Source organism: Carlito syrichta, unplaced genomic scaffold (genome assembly GCF_000164805.1).
Source record: "Carlito syrichta isolate Samal-C Ts95f unplaced genomic scaffold, Tarsius_syrichta-2.0.1 Scaffold315069, whole genome shotgun sequence".
NCBI lineage: Eukaryota > Metazoa > Chordata > Mammalia > Primates > Tarsiidae > Carlito > Carlito syrichta.
In genome coordinates this window covers 387,399-403,501 of record NW_007259165.1, presented here as the reverse complement: position 1 = coordinate 403,501, position 16,103 = coordinate 387,399, and the positions used below count along the sequence as shown (strand labels likewise).

At 42.7% G+C, this 16,103-nt stretch overlaps 1 protein-coding gene across 1 annotated transcript in view; it reads left to right on the top strand.

Moving 5' to 3' along the window:
• Nucleotides 1-16,103, top strand: part of SFMBT2 (Scm-like with four mbt domains 2) — a 160,743-nt gene that overhangs the window by 92,885 nt on the left and 51,755 nt on the right. Inside the window, exons 8-9 of the mRNA XM_021706035.1 lie at nt 1,352-1,478; nt 14,780-14,893. Of these exons, the coding sequence (XP_021561710.1) occupies nt 1,352-1,478; nt 14,780-14,893 (241 nt within the window). The remainder of the gene's footprint in view (nt 1-1,351; nt 1,479-14,779; nt 14,894-16,103) is intronic.

Sequence of the window (16,103 nt, the reverse complement as noted above, 5' to 3'; positions counted from 1 at the left end):
AATGAAGCCTTTAGTGTTAAGGGTTGAGTTGTAATCCCCCAAATTTGTATGTTCAAGTCCGAAACTCCTAGTAGCTTAGAATGTGAGTGTATTGGGAGATCATGTCTTTAAAGAAGCAATTAGGTAAAATGAGGTAGGCTCTGACCCAGTGTGATGGATGTCCCTATAAGCAGAGATGAGGACACAGACACACACAATGGGAAGACCATGTGAGGACGCAGAGAAGACAGCATCCTACAAGCCAACGATACAATCCCCCCTCAGAAGAAATCAACCCTGTTGACACCCTGATCTCTGACTTCTAACCTCCAGGGCCATGAGAAAATACCCAGACTGTGGTATTTTTTTTTTTATGGCAGCCTGAGCAGATTAATATACTTATGTCTACACAAAAACGTATACCTGAATGCTTATAACGGTTTTATTCACAGTCACTGACAAATGTCCTTCAACTAGTAAATGGATAAACTGTGGTACATCTCTATAAACGACTCAGCAGTAAAATAGAACAAACTACTGATTCATGCAATAGCATGGATGAATCTTAGATACCTTATGCTAAGTGAAAGAAGCCAGATTCAAAAGGCTACAGTTGGTATGACTGCATTTATGTGACGTTATCAAATCAAAAGGCAAAATGATAGAAACGGAAGACAGATTGATGCTTGCCAGGAATTGGGTGTGGGGGAGAGGACCAGTTACCAAAAGGTCAGTGCGAGGGTATTTAGGGGGTGAAGGGCCTTCTCTGTGTGTTGGCCGTGGTGATGGCCACGTGATGATCTGCCTAGGTCTGACAGCCCCATCGATCAGCATACTGCAAAGCGTAAATTTTACGATAGGTAAAAATTTTTAATGTGAACTTGAAAAGTAAAGAAAAATAAAGAACAAAAGAACACTAAAGATAATTTCAGATAAAAGAAAACAGGGGAAATTCATCGACAAGAGACCTACACTATGAGCAATTCTAAAGGACATTCTACAATGTTCTTTAAAGGAAAATGATGCCAAGTGAAGTCTCCCGACTTCAACGCTCTCAAATATCCCCAGGTGTGACTTCATCAAGGAATGTAGGAAAGTGGAAGAAATGATGTGTACTTCATTGATTCCACAGAAGGAAAGATGCATATGGAACAAGAAAGAACGTGTTCATGCTCTCACTCATTTAACAAATAGGTTTAGGCACCTGCATGTGCCATGAATGGTGAGAAAGATAACCGTGTGCACGAGCTGCCCTGTCTTATAATGAGAGGCGTGCACGCGCCTCTGCATTTCTGTTTCTTCCAGCTCTGTTGTGACCCCTTGTCCTTCCACGGTAACTGCTGGCTTAGTGACAGTCCTGTTTCTCTTTCAGACATCCTTTAGTCGGGGTTTCACAAAGAACATGAAACTTGAAGCTGTGAACCCCAGGAATCCAGGAGAACTGTGTGTGGCCTCCGTGGTCAGTGTGAAGGGGCGATTGATGTGGCTTCACCTGGAAGGTACGCACAATTAGTACGCTGTGGCTTCACCTGGAAGGTATGCACAATTAGTCACGTGGTAGTTTCATGTGGAAGGTATGCAGTTGGTCGCATTGTAGCTTCACCTGGAAAGTATACACTATTAGTCACGTTGTGGCTTCACCTGGAAGGTACGCACAGTCAGTCGTGTTGTGGCTTCACCTGGAAGGTATGCACAGTTAGTAGTTGTTGGCAAGCATGTAGGGTCTATCTGGAAATGGCAGGGTGTGGAGGAATGCAGGCTTCTCAGAAGTGCCCTCTTGCTTGCTTTCCGTTTGAATGGAGCCTAAATTATTCAGTGTTCTTAAATAAGTGAAACTAATCAAATATAAAATTATTCAGAGGCTCTCATCTTAACTAATAATTTCATGAAATGAGATGCTGGTGAGATAATTATGTTTGGAACACAGTGGTCTTTTTACATCTGTGATTAGAAAAGCTAATGTCACAATTAAATTAATATGAGTCACTAAAACTGGTATTCGAGGTCCTGGTTATTATGAAGCCAAAATTATATATTTGTATTTCAATGTGAATAATACCCTTTACTTTGGTTCCTTCTGTAGATGTCTAATTTTTCCTCAAAATAGTAACTGGAGCATGACTTTATTTTCAAATATATAATAAACAGGATTTTTATTATATATGTGTGCGCATATGTGCACATATATAATAACATTATGTAAATATACTAATTATATATAATAAAAGGATTTAGTATTGTTTGTTCAGTAATGTTAAAACTACTCTTTATAGCTACTACAGCTTACTTACAGTGTACAGAATATTTATAGAACAATGTATTTTGTCAACAGAACCTTAATCTCATTTTGGATTTCGGTTGAAGACCACATTTTCTAGATGTATTCTTAATGAGAAATAATTAGAATGGATTTGATCTCTAAGGCTTTTTCATATTTCTATGAGTTATAATTCTTTTTTTAAGTTAGATTTTGTAGTATTCAGCAATTATTTCAAGTGTACATGAGAACAAACCAAAAAAAGAATAGGTATGACTAGTAGAGTAGTGCTTGCTCTCTGGTCCATATCTTAAATCTTATGACATATTCATACCACCACTGGAATAAAAAGTTTAGAAGCAACATCATAGAATTGATGCTCATATCTTCCCTGTCCTTATTCCTTCAGTATGGAAGGCTAAAAAGCCCAGAAAGTTCTTAGATAGACCTTTAATCTTGTAAATATTGTACTCCAAGAGATTTGGGAAGGTAGAGACCAATCATTTTAGCAGACATCATTGTGTTGCCTATTTCCCGAAAATAATTTAAAACATTACTAAAAAATTTAAGGTTTCAAAATCAATTTGAAATAAATGGAAATTCTCAAAAAGTGGGTTCTCAAGCTGAGAATTAAGCAGAATGTAGACACAGACAGAGCTGTGATGTTTCTGTAGCGATAGGAATATAGCCTGTGACTGTATTTTCATGGCTACATCAGCATTGAGTCAATTGCTCTTGGGCAACAGGAGCCCTTCTGTGCCTTCTAGCCTCTAAATTTAACTTGTTGTCTAACACTACCGACTCCATCTTAATGAGATCGGAGTCTCGCTCCCATTATTAATTAGAAAACAAAATGGTAAAGTTAAAGCCCGTGTTTCATCCCTATTATTTAGCACATTATGGCTAAAATTCTCTGGCAGTCATTAAGTCATTATTTATTTAGCAGTTTCTACTTTCAGCATGCTTTACGGCTGTTAATTACCTAACACCAACAGCAGCGCGAGAGTCCTGATTTTTATAGGTAGAGGAACCAGCTAAGCCATTAAGATCCGTCCGGAATTCAGTTTCTGCTCTGGCATTTTCTCTGTTGCTTAATTCGCCATACCCTATTAGCATCCCACATCTTCAAAAGAGTGGTGACCCACATTAGGAGATGTCTATTGAACATTTAAGACAGTAATTTCTGCTTTTTCTGGTCTCCTTCGAATACAAATTTTTGCTTTCATAACCAAGAAATGGAAGTCAGCTTATGCCAGATCTTTCTCTTTTTCCTGGAATGTTTTCATTGTGTAGTCATAAAAATTACCGTTGAAAAACAGACCAGGACATAGATTGCCCATTTCTCTAGATCTTGCACATTAAAAAAAAAAAAAAAGTTTTTGTAAATAATCTGGTGAGTATGATCTGTTTGAGGTTATAATATCTGTTGAATATTATCTGGAATTATGGGTCACAGTCTTGCATCCTTCTTACGACATTAAAAAAAAAATTACACATAGAGTAACATTTCATCCAGTTTCCTTGTCTTGCTTGAATTTTGTTTTTTATACTGGTTTTTGTTCTTGCTGAGCATTTATTTTTTAAAGTGATAGCTTAATGACACTTATGTCTTATTATTTCAGTCTCATGGAAGTAGTGTTTTCTTGAAATGAGAGAGGCTCATTATGGTCACTTTGTGGCTGTTAAATTATTTTTTTTATTTATTTATTTTTCTAATTTTTTTTTTTTTTTAAATTTATTGTAGAGATGAGGTCTCACCTGCCCAGGCGGGTCTCGAACCTGCAGGCTCAGGCAATCCACTCACCTCAGCCTCCCGAAGGAAATTATTTTATATAACAATGATTATTCTGATTATAGACTATGTGACACCTTCCATTTATAAAGTACCTTATAACAATTTTTTCAGTTATTTTTATGCATTGAATGGATTTGAAGGTGTCTCAATACAGGGTCAATTGGCCACTTTCAGGTAATTAAAATGACCGTCTCTAATTAATATTCACCTTCTCTCGAAGCCGAATCATTCTTTAAGTGTCTGTAAGAGGGCTGTTGTAGAAGAGGGAGCAATGAATAAAACCTATGAGACTGAAGTGATATTATTTTAGGCGCATCATTTGCAAAGAATCTTAAGCTCTTACAAACCACTGATAGTTGGTTGGCCAAGGTATTTATGATGGTGGGATCAGTGTTCTAGAAAAGAGATGGTGCTTCCTCTTGGGTCAGTATTCTACTGTAGGTCATTATGTAATTATGAACATTGTCCATAGCTGTCTGGATGCCTGTAAGTTGCGGCCACACACACGCTGGCTTCCGTACTCACAGCTCTGCCTTCTCGCAAGCCGAGCGACTTCATGTTCATTTCTGGCCCTTTTTGGGGGGGACAGATCTGTTGCTTTGGCTGTTCTCCTTGCTCTCATGACTCTTTCACCCTTAAGAGAGTGTATTTAGTCCATCTGGCATTGCTATAAGGAAATACCCAAGGCCAGGTGATTTATAAAGGAAAAAGATGTATTTGGCTCACAGTTCTGGCATCTGCTGGGCTTCTGGTGAGACCTTGGGAAACTTTTACTGGTGGCGGAAGATAGGGCAGTTGGCGTGTTGCTTGGTGAGAGCGGAGGTGAGAGAGAGAGAAGTGCTAGGCTCTTTTCACAACCCGCTCTCCTGGGAAATAGCAGAGCAAGAACCTGCTCACTGCCAGGAGAAGGGTACCAAGCCATTCATGGGGGAATCCACTCCCAAGACCAGACACCTCCCCCAGGCCCCTCCTCTAACACATGGGACCACACGTTAACATGAGATTTGGGGGGACCAGCATCCAGACTCATCATAGAGTCTACAATTTGGCATTGCCTTCCTTAGCTTCTCTTGCGGGGGTCCACTCTCTCAGAATCATTTTTCCCAGACACTTTACTCAACATACATGCACCGTTTATTTTGCACTTCACACGAAACTGGGTTGATTTCTAGCTCACGTGTTAGCTGTTCATGTACCGTGACAAGAACTTTGATTAACTTAGCTTTTTACCCCTGGCTCCTCAGGAAAAGAGAGATTCCATTGAAACAATGTCTTTTTTTGTTTTTAAGTTGGGTTCATATATACGTAATATAAAATTTATCATTTTAATGAACCGTTTCGGAGTCCTGTAGTTCCGTGGCATGAAGTACATTCACGCTGGCGTGGTACCCATCACACTCTCTAGCTTTAGAATTTTTCCATCTTGCAAAACTGGAACTCTTTACTCACTAAACAGAACTCCCCCTTGCCAGCCCCCGGCGAGCACCATTCTACTTCCGGTCTTTATGAAATGGACGAGTCGAAATACTTCGTATGAGTTGAATTGTGCATTTGTCTGAAAACGGCTTTTCACAAGACGTATTATTAATACTAACAGTGCTTTATGTGTGTATGCTCGCATAATAATCTGCCATATTATCTTTTTGGTCCTCATATGCATGGCTGCTTTATCAGCCAGAATATCAAGATGTAACCATCCTGTGTGATTTCTCCAGGATTAAAGAGTTAGCTGACAGAATGGGCACTCCTGATTCCTGGACTTCCTTGGAAGTGTCTTCAGGGACACATGAAAGGGACCAGAAACACAGAGGAAGAAGAACAGGTTTAGAAGGAAACAGATTTGAATTGACACAGTTGTGTTTTAAGATTCAGATGTGACTTCCAGGTGAGATAGCAGGTAGCTGGGATTCTGGTACTAATGCCCCTAATGCCCTCGTCAGAAGCCACAGAGTATTTGTGGACAGTGGTGATCAACTTTGTTAAAACGTGGAGACCTTTAGGAGCGAAAGGAGTACCAGCCGGTTGGAACACCGGGGTAGCGTGGGGGACAGTGGCCAGACGCAAACGTCACAGGAGTCCCCATCATCTGGGTCTGCAAAGAAGCAACGGCGGCAGGAGACAGCATCATCGCGACGATTTGGAGCAGACAGAACTCGGTGCAAATGCAGGCCCCTGCCTGCCCTCTGGCCTTGAACAAGTTGCCAGATCTTCTTGAATCCTGGTTTCCTCATTTCTGAAATGGTCATCATTGTATTACTTCTATCGGGGGCTTGGCTTGCATTAAAGCTGGAAGAAGAGTTCACAGAAAGAGCCGGGCAAAAGAATACAGAGGAGATATGAAGAAGTCAGAGGGACCCATGATGTTCCGGGTTATTCTAGGACAGGGGTCCTCAAACTTTTAAAACAAGGGGCCAGTTCACTGTCCCTCAGACCATTGGAGGGGCGGACTATAGTTAAAAAAAAAAACTATGAACAAATTCCTGTGCACACGGCACATATCTTATTTTGAAGTGAAAAAACAAAACGGGAACAAATACAGTATTTAAAATGAAGAACAAGTAAAGTTAAATCAACAAACTTATCAGTATTTCAGTGAGAACTATGGACCTGCTGTTGGCTAATGAGATGGTCAATGTCCGGTTCCATATTTGTCACTGCTAGTCGTAACAAGTTAAGGCGGCAGAAACACCCGGCGGGCCGGATAAATGTCCTCGGTGGGCCGCATGTGGCCCGCGGGCTGCAGTTTGAGGACTCCTGTTCTAGGACGCGCTCAAGCCAGTCATCTCCGTCACTGAGCTGCTTCCTGGTGGCTGGGACGGACAGACGGCCGCATGGGGGTGTGTGCCATCGGCGAGTTTGTCTGCCGTGTTAAGGGCATGGAGGGGATTCCTAGGAGCCCCTTGAGCCGGGCAGAATGGGGCTGGAAGGAGGGAGGCAGGTCGGCTCTGATGTCTGTGAAGTTGCATCCAGGAGATTTAACCTGTGGGCAAGCTGCCCTCCAGTGCCCAGGGAAGGCCCGCTCCTGCAGATTGGTGATGCCTCTCAGGTGCCCTCCCCTGTGGGTGTGAGCCCTGCAAGTGAGCCCAGTGCCATGCTGTGAAGGAGGGATTCGGGTGCTTGGCTGAGCAGAGCAGTGCCCCAGATGCTCCTCCATATGAAATGAGGTAGAGCCTCACCTGCCCTGGAAGGTGATGGAGCCACATTCATCCCTCCACAGACTCACCCAAAACAGCTTCAGGACCATAGGAAGAGTCTGGGTCAATGTTCCCTATTACTTTTATCCTCATCATTTTTCATTTTATTTCTTCCTGCTTACAAGAGAGGTGATGTTCTCTATATCCCCAAGAAGTAATTATTTTAGCCTTTTAGCTGAGGCTGAAATTACTGGTATATCACAAAAGTTATGTTGACCATCAAGGCTTCATTCCTGCTGTTATTTCACTCTCTGAATTGTTGACATCACAGGCATTTTGTGAATAGCAAAACCTGGTTTAAAATCAGGTGTCCGCCGGGCTCTGTGGCTCAGCCTGTAATCCCGCGCCTTGGGAGGCTGAGGTGAGTGGATTGCTTGAACCCGCGGGTTCGAGACCCGCCTGGGCAACTTGGTGAGCCCTCATCTCTATGATAAATTTAAAAAAAAATTAGCCGGGCGTAGTAGCGCGCCCCTGTAGTTCCAGCTACTTGGAAGGCTGAGGTGGAAGGATCGCCGGAGTCCACCAGTTTGAGGCTGCGGTGGCCACTCCTGGCCACCGCATTCCAGTCTGGGTGACAGAGTGAGACTCCAACTAAAAAATAAATAAATAAATAAATAAATAAATAAAATAAAATCAGGTGTCCTGTCATAAATAAAGACAGGTGGGCGATTGGCATTTAGTGTTTTTGCGCTTTGAATGTATTGCCCTAGATGTGATGGCCCTGTAGGGTTTGTTATTCAATCTCTTTATGTTCCAGTTTGTTAAAGACAGATACACCGAGAATGGAAAAACAAAAAAAGGGAAGACTCAAAGTTCTCAGGGTCTGGTCTGTGAAGAAACATCAAAATTGGAACTCGGCAGACTTAGCTCAGACCATCAACTGATGCTCTTACCAGCATCGCATGACCTGAGAGTCGTCTCTGAAAAACACGGTCATTGCCTTCCTTATGACAGTCACTAAAGACTAAATCTCATAGCATAGCACGACTTTCAGCAGCCCCACGCCTGTGTACACGCAGGCTTCCCAGATGTGTGACCTTGATACTTTATGAGTGTAAAACCTCTCTCTCTTCTTATGTGTACAGCTCTATAAAGCGTGTCTTCTTTTTAGATCAGAAAATATAGTTTATTTAGAAAGTAAATTAGAGAGAGTGAGAAAGAGAAGATTCACCTCCCCAAGGTGTAGGGGAAGGGGACCAAAGCCAGGAAGCCTGGCGACCACCATAACTCAAAGAGCACATGGCTACACCAGAGCAAGCCAATGGCCCCAAAACGTGTCTTAACAGTAGAGCCTACCTTAGAAGCATGGTGGCGAGTGGATTAATTTTCATAAAGTGCGGAGACTCGAGTTTGGCACGTAGTAGTCAGTAAATGTTCATTGCCGACGATGCGATTATTAGGCAGTGCATTTTGTTTTCAGATTTGTCGCCCTGCTACAGCCTGTGCTCTAGCAGAAAGGACTAGTCTGTGTCTCTAAACCTCCCAATGCTGTCATCGTTGCCATCTGCTGTTTCCCAGGGTTCCAGTCCTGCCTGCACGCCTCGCAAAGCTCGATGTTTTTACGAGAAGTCACACGCACTTTCTTGTTGCCTGTTGGCAGGGTGGACATGAAGAAGAAATGAAATGCGTGTTTCTGGAGGAAATGGTCATAAGATACAGCAGCTCTTTAAGAACTGATGTTTTGGCCAGGTTTGGTGGCTCAACCTGCTATCCCAGCACTTTGGGAGGCTGAGGCAAGTGGATTGCCTGAGCCCACGGGTTCGAGACCCATCCGAGCAATTTGGCGAGACCTTGTCTCTACAATAATTCAAATATGAGTCAGGCATGGTAACGTGCGCCTGTAGTTCCTGGCTACTTGGAAGACTGAGGCGGAAGGATCACTGGAGCCCAGCAATTAGATGCTAGGGTGGCCGTGAACATGCCGCTGCACTCCAGCCTAGGCAACGGAGTGAGACTCCAACTCAAAAAAAAAAAAGAACTGATGTTTTGCCAACTGGATTTTGAGACAGCAAGATAATTTATACTTGAAGCTAAAATTTAAAAACTCTCTGATCTGCTTCTTATGACTGGCTCAGTTCCAATAAACCACCCTCCACATCATGGTCAGCTGGGGTCCTATGGAAATACACATTCCTTGCCGGGCGCAATGACTCACACCCGTAATTCCAGCACTTTGGGAGGCTGCGGTGGGGGAATTGCTTGAGCCCAGGAGTTTGAGACCAGCCTGGTCAACAGAGTGAGACTTTGTCTCTACGAAAAATTTTTGAAAAATGAGCCAGGCGTATACAGGTGGCTCTTATATCTGTAGTCCCAGCCACTCAGGAGGCTGAGGTGAGAGTATTATTGCCTGAGCCCAGCAGGTCAAAGCTTCAGTAAGCCATGATTGTACCACTGCACTCCAGCCTGGGCGATAAAGTGAGACCCTGTCTCTAAATAATAAATAAATCTAAATGCTCATTTCTGGGGCCCACCCCATATCTGGCCCACCCGAGTCTCTATGTCAAGGTCTGAGAATCTGTGTTTTTTAAAGCCTCCCACCCTGAATGTTTCTTATGCACACTAGAGTTTATAAGCCCTTCCCGCAGGTCAAATGGGCATAGTGTGGTGTTGTTCAGAGAATTGTTTGAGCCAACCTCGTACATTGAGACCAGGTGTAGAAAATGACCCATTAAGCCTTTCTATAAGTGGTGAAAAAGGTGGTTAATAAGCACTTTGCAGATACATGCAAAATTGAAACAAGGAAACATGCAAATGGGAAAATAATTGTATGTAAGCCAGTTTGGGTCATTTTTAATATCTTTAAAAACAAGCATAGCCTGTATGAAACATTTGTAGGAGAAGCTGCTTCAGCCGATTGGGATACGGGAGTGAAAGTATTTCCTGGACTGTCGAAGGTGGCCTGAGAGCGGGTGCTGTCTGTGGGAAGAGGCTTTCAGTGCCACCAGCCAGTTCGTTTTGGTGTTCTGCTCAGTTTTGGTGGCCAGCAACAGATCTGACTCTGGCTGTCTTAAGCAAGTTGGGGTTTATTTTGTAGAGATGAAGTCTTGCTGTGCTGCCCAAGTTGGCCTGAAACTCTTGTGCTCAAGTGACCCTCCTGCTTTGGCTTCCCAAATTGCTGGGATGATGGGTGGGAGGCACTGCGCCCAGCTGGAATTATTTTGGAAGGCTGTTGACCAGAGACTAAGGGAATCACCTCTCCAGAAGGCCTTGCAGTGGGAAGCAGACTTTGGGTTTCTGTAGCTGCTGTGGTGATATGATGAATGTCGCCTCCAGGTGACATCATCCCACTGTAGGGGCTGAACTCCCAGAGAGGAAGCCCAGGCCTGTGGTCATCCGCCTGCAGAGTCAGGACTGACACCTCGCGTGGCAGGAGGGGACGGCTGCCTGGTGATGGGAATTCTGCAGAAGGGGAGGCCAAGGTGAGAGGATTGCCTGAGTCCCACGGGTTCGAGATCAGCCTGGGCAACTTGACAAATCTCTACACTAAATCAAAACATTCGCTGGGCGTGGTGGGGCATGCCTGTAGTCCCAGCTACTCGGAAGACTGAGGTGGAAGGATCGCCTGAGCCCAGCCGTTGAGGCTGCGGTGGCCATGAGCATGCCACTGCACTCCAGCCTGGGTGACAGAGTGAGACCTCGACTCAAAAAAATAAAATAAAATAAAAAACAGAACTTCATGATCTGCTGACTCGAGGATAGAGCCCAGAGGAGAGGGCAAAACTGCAAAGCTCTTTTAAGGTAGATTCTCACAAATTTATGTGCTTGTAAATGGAGTTTGTGAGTGTGGAAAGGCTTTGTTCTCTTAGCAGTGAATTGATTCACTGTCATTTCGTTTTACTTTATTTGATGGTAACTTGGCGTCCCCATTTGTCTGACCTCTAGGGCTTCCCTTCTTCTCTGGATGTCTTTTGTGGTGTTGGTGTTATCGTGGTGATCATGGAGGTTGTGGTTGTAAAATTAGTAACTCATAGCCGGACTCGGTGGCTTAGCCTGTAATCCCGTGCTTTGGGAGGCTGAGGTGAGTGGATTGCCTGAGCCCGTGGGTTCAAGACCCGCCTGGGAACTTGGCGAGACCTCACAATAAATCAAAAATTAGCCATGCGTGGTAGCACGCACCTGTAGTTCCAGCTACTCGGAAGGCTGAGGCGGAAGGATCGCCAGAGCGCAGCAGGTCGAGGCTGCGGTGGCTGGGAGCGGCCACTGCACTCCAGTCTGGGCGACAGAGTGAGACTCCAACTCAAAAAAAATAAAAAAATTGGTAACTCGTTCACAAAGGCCAAGAAACCATAAAGGTGTCTTTGGTCAGATCCCCCCTCCTGCTCCTGGGCCCCAGCCCCCAGCACCTCAGTCCTTTCCCGGGGACATCCACTCTGTTGGGATTTGGCATTTCCTTCCAGATTTATTTTATGCACATGTGAATATATGTTATTTCCCTCTTTTTAAACAGATGGTTGCATACTATATATGCACAGTGTTCTGTGCCCTGCCTTTTTTACTCAACAATGCATCTTGGAGAGCCTTACATTTATAAGTATATAAAGAGGTGTCTCATTCTTTTTATGGCTGCAGAATATTCTATATGGATGCAGCCAAATTTACTTAAGTGCTTTCTCATAGAGATTTAGGCTTCCTGATGGAATTTTTTTTTTAATTGAGGTCTCACTCTGCCACCCAGGCTGGAGTGTAGTGATATGCTCATGGCTCACTGCAACCTCAACTTCCTGGGCTCAGGCGATCCTTTCGCCCTCAGCCTCCTGAGTAGCTGGGACAGTAAGTGTGTGCCATCACTGGCTAATTTTTTGATTTTTTTTTTATAGGCACAAGGTCTCGCCATGTTGCCCAGAATGGTCTCAAATTTCTAGGTCCAAGCGATCTTCCCACCTCAACCTCCCAAAGTGCTGAAATTACTGACTTGAGCCACCTCGCCCAGCCCCTGATGGTTTTTAAGATGAAAGCTCTGGGTAAAAACGAACAAGTAGAATCCATGTTGGGTGGTTGCAGCTTAGACAGAGTCTGAGATTGATCGTGGCTTTGTGTTATTTGTAAGGGGTTTTTCTACAAAATGAGAAAGAACATTGCTGCAGTCTTTAGTGGGATGTTCAGCTTTGCATATGTACTTTTGGCAAATTCTAGAATAATCAAAGAGAAGCATCGTGCACACTTTAAATGGATTATTTTGTGGGCTTTTAGGTCTCTAACCTTGGAGAATAATTGGTTTGTTTTAGAAGATTATTCTCTGAGTCCAGTCAAATGAATCCAGATTTATAACGTTGAAAAAGGAAAATGAAGAATTGGTTCTCATCATTCAGAATGGGATTTAAAAAGCTTTTGGGTCAGGAAAAGTTTTCTGGGTGATAAGGAACTCACTTTCCCACCAGTTTTTATTTAATAGATGCCTTAATAGGCTGTATTGGGGGTGGAAGAAGGCGGGGCTAAAACTTTCTTGAGGGAAAGAGCACATTCAAGCTCATAAATATTTGTTTAATTGAATGGAAAACATGATGAAAGAATGTTAAAATATGGTAAAGACAGTCTTAGCAATAGATGAATGTATACATTGTACAGAAGTGTATATATTAAAGCCTTAATGTGATGGGATGTTTGAACTAGCAGAACATTGGAAAATGAAAGTCATAATTTAGGAAGGAATAAGCTATAAAGTTGACTTTGTGCTTCCTTTTGAAGTACTGCTTTTAATGACCTTAAAAATCTTATTTGTAGCTCTACATAAATCTGGAAATACATATGCATTGAGTAGATGAATTCAACCAGCTAGCAAAATTGTTGAGTAGCTAAGAAACAAGGGTGATTTTTGTGAGTCTGAAGAAGAGACGATGACCTTGTGTAACAAGGAACAGCCCAGTGACCCTCTTTATTTTTTCTGGAGAATCACATCCTCTTCTGGACAGGGAAAGTCACTTCCACATTTGATGCTCCTAGGAGTTTCTTTATCTTTTGTCTGTTTCGAATGTAATCTTTCTTGTTTATTTGATGATTTCTTTGGTAAGCAGATTAACAATTGGTTAAGTCATAACATTAGTCAGAAGTATCTACTCCTTCCTTGTTGGTGAAAAATAAGCCCTATAAATCCCTTTACATTCTTTGAACTTATATATACTTTAAATTATAGGGAACTTAAGCATAAAGAAAGTTAAGAGTGACGATCATAATTGAGTTATTTTAGAACAAAGCAAAAGTGACGGGTGGTGATAAGATTATGTGTGTATGAGCATCAGCTGTCCACATTTGGGGCACTTTATGTACACTAATATATTGGCTTAACCCTAAATTAGGAGCCCTTGATTATTAAAGAACACACCTTGTTTTCATGATAGCGTCTTGAAGGCAAGAAGTCGGTGGAGCTGGTATCAGAGTAGGGACCATTTGTGTTTGGTTGTTGGTATTTAGCTTCCTGAAGCTGTGGTTCTGGTGGAGAAGGAGAATGGGATTCAGAATTCTTTAGATGTCGGGAGATGACACGGATGTGTGCTGGGGAGCCCCGTGTGAATTTCATGCTGCTTCTCACTGAGGAAACAAAAGCAAAACCAGATTAAGTGGTCAGAGTCCGCGGGTCACTGTCTATTCATAGAGCCCTTATCTTTTGATTCTCAGTTCAAACACTTTCCTCAAAGTGTTTTGTACTCAAGAACTATTGATCTGGTGCAGAATTTTCTTTCTTTAACTCGTTTGTTGGGTTCCAAATTTATTCTCACCGTACCCAGAACTCCTTGAAACTTTTGCTAGTGTTGCATCCACATTTCTTGTCTGTTTCAGAGTTTCTGGGCTGTGATGCTGGTTTGTCACATGGCATGCCTGTCGTTATGAAATAGGATGTGATAGGCAGATCCCACTAAAAAGACATTTCATAAACGACTTTTGTGTGCCATGACCAAAGCCTGCAGACCACAGACCGAGTTCAGAATAAGTGACTCCAGTCAAACGGAGAAGTTAACAAGTTCCCCAGAGAAATGGCTTTGCCTATGAGCACTTACCATAATCGTTGCTGTTGAGTTTGATTAGTTCTGTGTAGCTGTGACGTTTGAGTTTCTTCAGTTAAAGGTTGATCTTTGCTTGGTGTTGGGTAAAACATACCATAAAGGCTTAAAGATGGGCTCTGTGCTTCCCCCCACACAGACCCTGACACATTTCTTTAATCACAAAGCTATTCTTAAGGAAAGGGGATACATGTTCCTTCTTAAAACATGTCTGGCTCAGATGCCAGACTTTCTATGTTCCTTCTTCCTCTTTTAATTTTAGTGGGGAGTATTTTTCTTTTTCCAAAGCCACTCTTTCCTTGTGTGGACTCCTCGTGTTCTTGCTGCTTTATATTTCAAGCATTCCTATCCATCCTAAGACGCTCTTCAAGTCATATCTTTTATACTGCTATCATCCATTTTGTTCTTGTTTTTAACATTCAGTGGAACGCTTTTCTCACTTGAACTTAATTAAAGGGACAAGAAGCAAGGAATGTTTTTCTCCGTCTTTGGGATGCTCTGTTTTTTTTTTCCTGGAAAAGTCTGTTTATACCTCTTGGCTTGACTTCTTCCATTGCAGGTCTGCAGACTCCTGTTCCAGAGGTCATTGTCGACGTTGAATCCATGGACATCTTCCCAGTGGGCTGGTGTGAAGCAAATTCTTATCCTTTGACTACACCACACAAGACAGTCTGTAAGTACTGTCCGGTCGAGGGGGGTGGTGGATTGCCTGTGATCATGAAACCGTTGAGTAAAGAAATGATAGCTTGGTTGTGAAAAACAAAAAGGGTCTTAGATTTTTCACCAAGCACCGATATTTTTTTTATGTCAATTATTCCTTAAGTGTCTGCATGAGATGAATATCTGGAAGCATTTCACAAGTTGATAAACTGAGTCACAGAGAAGAGGCAATTGAATTTCACAGAGAGAGGCAGAGAAAAAACATGTGAAATCTTCACTCCCAGTTTTGTGTATAATCCATTGTTTTGATGTGGAAAAATTTTTAGATACTATGTTCTTACATTATCATTTCTTAAAAAAATAATTTTTCTCATTGAGTATCTCCTAAAGGAATCATAATAGGTCCCAGGAGTTTCCTGATATCCTTATACACATTTTACCTACTCTAAACACTAACTCATCAATGAGATTTCAACTATATCTTAAAAAGTGTGTAACTTCTCTGGCTGATCGCAGTGGCTCAAGCCTGTAATCCCAGCACTTTGGGAGGCCGAGGTGAGAAGATTGCCTGAGTCCAGGGGTTCAAGACCAGCCAGGGCAACTTGGTGAGACCTCGTCTCTACAATGAATCAAGAAATTAGCCAGATATGGTGGTGTGTGCCTGTAGTTCCAGTTACTTGGAAGGCTGAGGTGGAAGGGTCGCCTAAACCCAGCAGGTCGAGGCTACAGTGTTTGTGAGCAGCGTGCCACTGCATTCCAACCTGGGCAACAGAGTGAGACTCCAACTCAGAAAAAAAAAAGTGTGTTACTTCTCAACTTTTTGGTCACAGAAATACCAAACAAAACCAATAGTAACAGTTAAGCAACCTAGCAATACATACCCACAAATAGGCATATGCGTGTACATGCACCCACGCATACACATGCACATTTAAACACATACAACAGTGTGTTTTAGCATATGTTATTGCAGGCTGTTATCATGAGATAATACCATTTAAAAATTTTCAGACCTCCTGAGGCTTTGCATATATTATTTTACTGTAATGTATATCAGAAGTTTTACTTAAAAGTGTGAGCCCTAGCTGGGCTCGGCGGCTCAGCCTATAATCCCGTGCCTTGGGAGGCTGAGGTGAGTGGATTGCCTGAGCCCGTGGGTTCGTGACCCGCCTGGGCAGCAAGACCTCATCTCTATAATAAATCAAAAAATCAGCCGGGCGTGG